The sequence below is a fragment of the Toxorhynchites rutilus genome, chromosome 3, assembly GCF_029784135.1.
Source record: "Toxorhynchites rutilus septentrionalis strain SRP chromosome 3, ASM2978413v1, whole genome shotgun sequence".
In the NCBI taxonomy this organism is placed as follows: domain Eukaryota; kingdom Metazoa; phylum Arthropoda; class Insecta; order Diptera; family Culicidae; genus Toxorhynchites; species Toxorhynchites rutilus.
This window is the reverse complement of record NC_073746.1, coordinates 326,164,766-326,173,859: the sequence shown is the minus strand read 5'-3', so window position 1 is coordinate 326,173,859 and position 9,094 is coordinate 326,164,766. Positions and strand designations below refer to the sequence as shown.

The 9,094-nt window shown below is 41.0% G+C and overlaps 2 protein-coding genes across 2 annotated transcripts; one reads left to right on the top strand and one right to left on the bottom strand.

Annotated features, from left to right (window-relative positions):
- Positions 1-1,012: 1,012 nt before the first annotated feature.
- LOC129774550 (uncharacterized) lies at positions 1,013-1,948 on the top strand. The gene is made up of 4 exons (XM_055778310.1): positions 1,013-1,043; positions 1,124-1,319; positions 1,396-1,555; positions 1,614-1,948. Exons 1-4 carry the CDS (start codon positions 1,030-1,032, stop codon positions 1,946-1,948), a joined length of 705 nt encoding a protein of 234 aa, XP_055634285.1. The 5' UTR covers positions 1,013-1,029.
- Positions 1,949-2,114: 166 nt separating this feature from the next.
- LOC129779293 (putative nuclease HARBI1) lies at positions 2,115-4,155 on the bottom strand. The gene is made up of 4 exons (XM_055786691.1): positions 3,422-4,155; positions 2,922-3,357; positions 2,661-2,805; positions 2,115-2,606 (listed from the first exon to the last, which is right to left on the bottom strand). Exons 1-4 carry the CDS (start codon positions 3,544-3,546, stop codon positions 2,224-2,226), a joined length of 1,089 nt encoding a protein of 362 aa, XP_055642666.1. The 5' UTR covers positions 3,547-4,155; the 3' UTR covers positions 2,115-2,223.
- Positions 4,156-9,094: the final 4,939 nt, after the last annotated feature.

Here is a 9,094-nt window from a genome sequence, read left to right as displayed (position 1 = left end):
AAAATGGTAACACCAAGTAGCCCTCAAAATTCACACAATTATGTATAATTTTGTTTTGTTTCAAAAAATCGCACCTCATTATGCTTTCCGCACAAAAACCTTCAGAGCATGCAACGTTGCTATCGAATCATGTTTTCGCACAAGGGTGAAAAAATTCTACTGGGAATAAACCTTCGGGGCGAGATGCTTATATCGCTCAAGACCTCATATTATCAGTTCCGTCTTCTGAATAGCATTCACACCTCATTACATTATTTCAACGGTAATAGGTCTCGTTCGGTTCGTTTCGTCTGGATGGATTTAAAATTTAGGTTTGTATATATTATGTTTTTCCGCAGAATTTAATTTTATACCGGCAACTGTTCAATTCTCCATCATAACGCGTTTAAGGAAAATACGGAACATATCATTATTGGAAATTATAACAGGCTTCAATTAAAACTTTCTCCCTCTGTGGTTCGCATGTTTTCCACATTTTTTCATCCAATGAAAATGGATGTACAAGTGTATCTATAAATATTCGAGCATTTTTTCCCCAACCATGATCCTGAACGCAACAGTGCCCCCTTTCTTGTTCACATGTAATACTTTTTCCCAACGCGCTTTACTGAGTGTGTTTCTCCTTTCAAATTGATACAATCGATATTCAAGGCGAAAGAAGATTTTTTTCTCGTTTTTGCTTCCGCGCAGAAGATTACTTTCTACAAGCAACAAACATTCGCTAACAACTGGCAATAGTCGAACTTTGTAGCGAGTTCCCCTTCACGCATAGGCGATTTTACTCACGCGTGAGGCTTCGCTTCTTGACCGGCCTGATTCTGCGTGGCGTGTGAGGTGAGATGACAATTGTCACTTATGTCACGCGATTCCACAAGGCATATGTGTGAGAATCCTCACTTGAATGAACACAAATGAACTCTCACCGTATTCCCGCTGTTAATCTAGGTGAAGATTGTCACATGAAGTGGGATTTCTAGGTGACAATCGTCGATATGCGAAGAGGTGTCGACAGCGCCAATAAAAACAAAAATGGAAGTGAAACAGTAAGCATCGTTTTCGTTCTCAAAGAATAGATTGTACTGGTATGGTGTATTAATAAATCCAATTTATCTTTGAATTCCAGAGTGCGTGTGACTAACTGCAAGCAGTTTGAACTTCTTGTGGCCCGGATGGAAGCACATCCTGCGGTGGCAAGGGGAGTAATGTTTTGTCAAGCTTCGCGCATAACCAAGGAGCGTTATACGGAAATTTGGAAGGATCTGGCCACCGGCTTGAATAGCCTCGGTCCCCCAACGAGGTCGGTCCATGAATGGCAGAAAGTAAGCTGTCGAAAAGAAGTTATGCATAAGTAGTAAATCTCTTAGTAATCAATCATTTTTTATTGGAATTTTCCAGGTTTGGACAGACTTCAAGCTGAAGGTGAAACGCAAGCTCACCCATAATAAGCGCGAGACAGAAGCGACTGGTGGAGGGCCCAACCAAACGATGCTTTTAACATCGATAGAGGAAGCGGTAGTTAATCTGTTGTCTCTCGATCGGGCTATTGACCAATCTGGCAAGTATTTTCATTTGATGAAATAATTTATTTTTTCTATAATATATCTATTGCATAGGTCCTGTATTTGGCCTACCCATTCGCGAGTCATCATCACCGAACAACACTCTAGAAGGCCTGATGATCAAGCCAACACCAGAACAGGAATTAAACGATATTGAGAATGCAGGGAGTAGCAACGACGGCCAAAACAAACGAAAACGTACACTACGCCATACTCTACAGGATACAGACAACCGTCTCAATATGCTAGAAAAACAGACAAAATTTCTGAAGCAAATGGCCGAAAATTCTGCAGAAACCGCCCGATACACGAAGAAAATATTCAAGCTGAAGGAAGAGGAGGTCAAGGAAAATCAGGCGTACACACTACGGAAGGAAAAACAAAGATAGGATGAGCTGCAATACAATTTACAGTTGCTAGCATATAAGGAACGAAAACTTAATCTACTTGAACGTCAAGTAGGACAGAAAAATGATTAATATATAAAATAAATTTAAAAACACTTGGGTTTCTTTACATTCTATTTTGTATCTATTTATTTTATTAAAATCCTCTTATGTCTTCGTAGCTACAGAAACAAGTAAAAATATGCAGTAAAACAAGTTTACAAAGTTGGTTGTCTTAACTTAAAACAAAAGTCAATTTTTAAAAAGCTATAATAATTTTAAGCGATTGAGTTCATTATTTGTTGCCGAATGTCATTGGCTGATAAGTTAACTGCATCACTTGGCGTGGCATCGATGACTTCATTATTTACTATCGGCAGCCAATTTTGTTCATCAATCGGTACATTGAATTGCAGTCGAAGATTGTGTAAAGCACAACACACGTTCACAATTCGGGCTGCTTTCTCTGGCTTGTAGTGCAGCTGACGAGCGCCTAAAGTGCATCGAAAAACGTTTTTCAGCACTCCGATGGTTCTCTCTACAATCATCCTTGTTTTCGAATGCATCTCATTAAACTTAGTTTGCCTTTGTGAACTTGGTGTGCTGATAGAAGTGCGAAAGGGTGTCACTAAGTAAGGTTTCAAAGGATACCCTGCATCTCCTGTAATCAAATATTTGTGTGTACAAAAAATAATTTGAAAATACAAGTTCTCACCTAAAAGCCACGTATTTCTTTCGCCATTTTGGAACCTCTCATTAAGCATGGCATCTAAAGGACTTTTATTCCAGATGAACGAATCATGGTTAGAGCCTGGGTTGTTGGCATCCACGTAACGAATCATGTGCTTATGATCACAGACCTACAAGTAAAAATAAATAACATAGATATAAACATTGTGCAAAGATAATAAATATGCAAATGTTATGTAAAGTATAAATCTTCTTTAAAACAAACAACAAAGGAAAGAATACATACCAGCATGACGTTCAAACTGTGAAATCCTTTCCTGTTATAATAAAGATGCTGCAAATCAGCACTAGGGGAAATAATCCGAATGTGTGTACCGTCTACACATCCTATTACACCTGGGAATCCGGTTTTCTCGTAGAAAGCAAGTTTGATTGCATTTATTTCCTCCTCATTCATAGGAAACTGTATGGCAGTCGGACAAACTTCTAAAACGGCAATTATCGACGATAAAGCGTTCGATAGTGTAGGTTGTGCCATTCCTGCAAACAAATCATTTCCTACGCCCTTCTGATAACCACCTTCAGCAAAGAATCTCAATGCTGCTGATAGCTTTGTTATTGGAAGCACCGATGAAGATCCAGAAGACACTCCTAGTTTGCCCTCAACTATGTTGAGCAGATGCCTGAAGAGATCTTTCGAGACGCGGAAATATTTTACAAACCTGTAATGAGAACCAGATTGGAAATCATAAATTTCATTCAATTTAAATAAAAAAACAAACTTACGCATCGTGTGGTATTTCAAGAGGATTACTTTTGTCTCTTAATTTCCGCCGTTCCAGTCGCACAAGTGTAGCGTTGTTTTCGTTATCACTCTCGTCATCACTCAACCAAAAATCAAAGGAAATCATATCGAAAAGAAATAAAACCAATTTCAAATAGATACGGGAAAACAACTTAGTAAAACAACAACAACGACAATAACAGTAGTAAATATATGATTCAGGGATGCCAGATTTTTTGTTTCATATGTAAGTGATGAAATTCTGAAAAATCTGTAAATATGTGCTAATGTCGCCAAAACTGGCCAGTTTCGTTTACCATTTGTAACCAATAATATGTCGTCACTATTTTAGCAAGCCTGTATCGAGAATAAAAGGCTGTGACGATAGTAAAATGTCTGAAAATTCATGAACATATGTGCGAATGTGGCATCTCTGATCTGATTTGGCAACCAGCAGAATGAACACCTTGTCACTTGCAGTTCATCCTCTCACCTATCTAAAATGAACCTCTCACGGCATCCGATACGACTGTAGGAATAGAGTGAGGAAAGTTGCGTGATGGTGATGTGACAATTGTCATCTCACCTCACACGCCGCGTAGAATCAGGCCGGACACTTGCTCGTCTTAATTGGCTAGCTCACGAGCCGCCATCATGGAAATGATACATACATGTATACTTGAAAAGGTCGTTGCAACTGTCACACGTACACACATGCACTCACTCACGCTCGCACTCACCTTGTTCAGCTATAGAAGACGTCGCCCGACGCCGTCTTGGCTCTCCAGCCCAGTACTGCCTGGCCAGTGGCACCGCTGGCCTTCTCCTTCTCCTTCCTCTGGCACGTTGCTTCCCACCGATTCTCTCTCCTTCTCGATCTTCCGTTCCCCGGCCGGTTGCCAGCACTCCACTTCCGCTACTTTCTCTCACTATTTCTTTTTATATTCACCTCTTTAATTCTCCCTCTTCACCGGAAACTATCCGGTCCCTCACTTTTTATTTCTCACTCCGCGAGTGTCTGCTCTTCGGGGGTTCGTTCACCTCACACCACGTCTTCAACCCATCCAATAATTATCTTCTTTCTTTCTCACACTATTTTCTTTATCATTCCCCTCTCTCTCAATTTTCACTGGAAATTGCCGGTCTTCTTCTTATTTCTTCACTGGAACTTTGCTGGCACGGCAAGCACCCGCCATTGCAACTCACTCGCTGCGCACCGCGTGTGCGATCAATTTTCCGGCAAGTCGCGTCACCGACGACACCCACAACTTGTGCCGCTGAACAGCCACACCAAGCCACCACAACTCGCTTTCAGCCACTCATCGCAAGATGATTTCCTTTTACACTGCGACTTCCTGCACGTGATCCACACCTCTGCACACTCAAAATTACCTTTTGCGCGCTCAATTCCACTATGTGGCTGCCTAAACCACTCGCAATTAAGGCCAGGCTGCAGCACCACACCAGAAAACCAAAAACTGCACCAAAACGCTACGTTCTTCCGTCCCGGAGAAAAGGCAAGCCAAAAGTCACTGATCGTGATTAAAACGTGTCCGTTCGCGCCGGTGGTAACCGGACCAGTCCCCCGCTTTTCCGTTTGAGTACAGCTTCGTGCCGCTGCTACTTTTGCTGGGTCATTGTGTTTGTGAGCGAATGCTTTCGTTTTCGCTGTGTTGCCTGCATCGGTGTTGGCAGTTTGCCTTTCTGCTTCGCTCTCTCGCAAGCGTGGTGCGGTTTGTTGCATGGGAGAGCATATGTACTTTTGCGTGTGACATTTGTATCGCATCATATTTGGCTAATGATGCTACAACTTTTAAGGTTGCGTGTGAAGGAATCATTTTGAGAACGAAATTCGAAAACTTTTTTAAGTGCCTATAAATTTGGATGCTTGAGGGAATTTTTTTTACCCTAATGAGTTGGTGTTTTTCCGATGCACAAACGATACAGTGATCGGTACGGATAATGGCTCATTATTTATATAATCAAGAATTTCAACTGAACGCGTACGCAACATTTGGCATGAACGCACCTGCCCTTCATATGTCGTTTCAATAGCTTCAACGATGGTGGAACTGTCCTCGCAACTAAAAATTTTCTATAGCTACAAAAAATGACTAGGTAGGAAGTCATCGATGCTGTGACTAAACATTTTGATGGGTTTGGTGAATCGAACCATTGTGAATGGTATCACTGCATCGAGAACGTTATGAAAAAATAAATAATCTTGATGAATATGAAGTTGCCGGGCTCTGGAAATGTATAGCGAGATGGAACTCCCCGTCAATTTCAGCCTAATCAGCCTAGTCAACAAATCTTCACGCGAAAACTTGTTTTTTTTCACAAAATGTCTCAAGCCATTTATTTGCAATATACCCGAAGACGACAGACAGTGCCCTGGTAAATCGTCTTATGGGTTTAATGAATACACACTAGAAAGTGAAGAAAGGAAGAAATGACTCAAGCTTAGAGAAAAAAATTATAGGAGGCTGTGCTCAAGATACGGCCGCATTGTTGACGTAGAACTACGCTGTGGTTTAATTCAAGTCGCTTGATTATAACTACGGATATTATTTTATAATGCTACGAAAATTTTAAAATAACCATTCTACCGGTTTGGTCGCCCTGAAATGACTAAATAAACGAAATAAATTCTATCTGTTAATCTCAACAACCTCGAATAGAGTACTGCACTGCTTCATTATAATCAAGATTAACGCAAATGCAATCCTAGTTGAAAGCAGGAACGCGAGCCCAAATAAATTAATAGCTTAATGTAGCTTATTGAATAACTTGGTATTTCCCATATATATTTTTGGTGCACAACCTTAACACCTGATTCACCATAGCGTCAGTTCAATGCATTGATGACAGAAAACAAACAATGTTAACTGCTTGGAAAAAGGCTGAATATTTGCCTCAGCGGAGATTCGTTACTAATACCCTAGCGTAAATATTTCCCTCCTATTATCTCCCCTCCTTGTTTATATTTATCATTACGACTGCATAATTTGCAACATAAAACAATCGTCAATCATAGCATAAAAAAATTAGGCGATTATTGCATCGTTACAGAGCCAATGCACACGGGAGCAGATACAAATGGGGTTTCAGCGTAGCGAAGATGCACTATTTTTGCGTACGGATTATGAAGTACGCACGTACGCATACAAATATCCATATATCGATGGCTTGAAGCAACTAAATATACACACACTTATCTCCGTTTTGCGCTCTTCTCAACAGAAGCCCTTTCTGTTAATATTGCCAGTCTAGATTAGCTTAGCTGTCATCCTTTGTGGAGAGAGTTTTCCTACCGTCATGCGAAACCAAATCACTGACAAAATTTCAGAACATTTATTTTCTTGGTGAGATGACGATAGCCTAGCTTGATGATTCCCCACACAATTATGTAACTCAGAACCTTAATTCAATGACATCTTCTTCTTCTTCTTCAATAGCACTAACGTTCCTAGAGGAACTTCGCCGTCTCAACGTAGTATTACTTGCGTAATTTTTATTAGTACTTAGTTAAGATTTCTATGCCAAATAACACGCCTTGAATGCATTCTGAGTGGCAAACTCTAGAATACGCGTGATCACAGTGCAAGTCGGAGGAAATTTCTTTGACGAAAAATTCCCCCGACCAGAACGGGAATCGAACCCGAACACCCGGCATGTTAGTTATGACGCTAACCACTCGGCCAAGGGAGCACATGTCAGAGACATCAACGAGTGAATAATTTGGTTGCGTCCACAGCTCATTCCAAAACGAAGACATGTGATGACGCAAAACAATAAAGAACAAGCGATATTCATTGCTTTGAATACAGAACGATAGTGAAAGTTTGCCTTCCTTCCTTGCTTGACTTTCAACTTCTTCAGCTCATTCGTCGCTAACCTTCAAAAAGGCCATTGGAAAACTTTACTTTATCCATCATATTACTCCTCCACCCCCATTGCCTTGAGAAAGGCATTCGATCCCTCACCATCCTGCTCGTCCAGCAACGATGTTGTTAAGTCGATTTCCCCACGAAGAATGAAAGTTTGCCTCAGCGAGATCCACTGTTAATACTCTAGGCAAATATTCCCCTTCGTTCTTCTTATTTTCCTTTGTTCACGGAGACTTTACTCTTACGATTTCCTCTTCGTTGCTCGTCGATGAGTTGCTCGTTATTGACAGCTCTGTCCGGGAATGCACACAAACGGACAGAACAAATGTATGAGAAAATGGGAATGCTTCCAATCTTCATCAATTTAAACCATATACAGACCATGGAATTGTAATGTATAGCATATTAAACAAATCTTAGGGAATTTCCGATTCGTTTGGTATGTAAATCGCCAAAATTCGTTCGCGGCAAAAATAGTTATTAACGTTAATTTTATTTCATAAAGACGTGATCTGTTTTCTGATTTGGCACCTTTGATGAAAGACGTAGTTCTACGTCAAAAGTAACGATGAACAAAATTCACACAAAGCCTGAAATAACAGAAATACAAAACAGATCCGCGTACCCATTGGCAGCCAAACCTTTCAATCATTCAACGCCACTTTACTCTCTACCTTTGGTCACGCTTCCCTACCCCTCCCCCGAGCTGGGTTGCGGCAAAGCTCAAACACGTCAACGAACGATGTCTTTGTTTCGTAGTGGACATGCTAGGCTGCCATGTCGGGCAAATGGCCAGGTCAGTTTCGAAATGTCAGCTTGATGATATATGCATTTGTAGCGGTGCGGTTTGTCCCGGTGGCAGATATGGATTAGCGGGCGGCAGCTTCAAACCGACACCACTCGGGACTCAACAAGCCACAGCAGATCGAATGTCGGCATTAACGCCATGACGTCGGTTCCTTTGAGCGGTGGTCGGTGCTGAATTGTGGAAGCAAAATAATGGTTTATCCCCCGAAAGGCGCTTATAATGAGCTGGAAGTGGAGTGGAGCTATCATTAGGCTCCCCAATGACCAGTATCGGTCAAATCTAGCGCAATTTGTTTTTATCTTTTTCCCGGTGAATAACGGATGGCGTATGGTGTAACACAAAAATATCCATACACTTACAGGCTAATGATATTCAGTTTCGCATTTTAGGAATACTACGTTTTTTCCGTGTGCTTTTCTGTCTAACGAGAACCGTTGGGTATATTAAGGTGCTAGTTATGGATTTCCCTTTTTATGACGAAACTCTTATCGAAAATACATCTTTCCGTTCTGGTGCTGTAATTAACGTCTTCCAAAAATGTCTCTTAGTAGAAGAATATTGTAGATATTGTAGATATTGTAGAGTCTTTCGTGTGATGGAATGGAATGGAATGGAAATATATTTTATTTTTGTTACTTACAAAGGGATGTGCACAATGACTTCATAGTGATAACTACCAACTTTTAAGAACATGCGCTACCAAATCAATAAAAACAGAATCATTTTAAAGTTAACCCCAAACCTACACCGCGAATGACTTCGGAACAGGTACCAAAAAGACGGCGCTATCGCGAAAAATGATACATCACACTGGGGGGAGGTCCTCACCCGAATGTGACGCAGAAGTCATAAAAAAGCGACACCTGATTTACGACTTCACACTCAATTTGGTGGACAGAAATAGCGCATAATTTCCCCGCAGTATGTTCCAGAGTTTAGAGTTTTCGTTGCTCGCGGCTGCTGCAAAAGCTACTTAC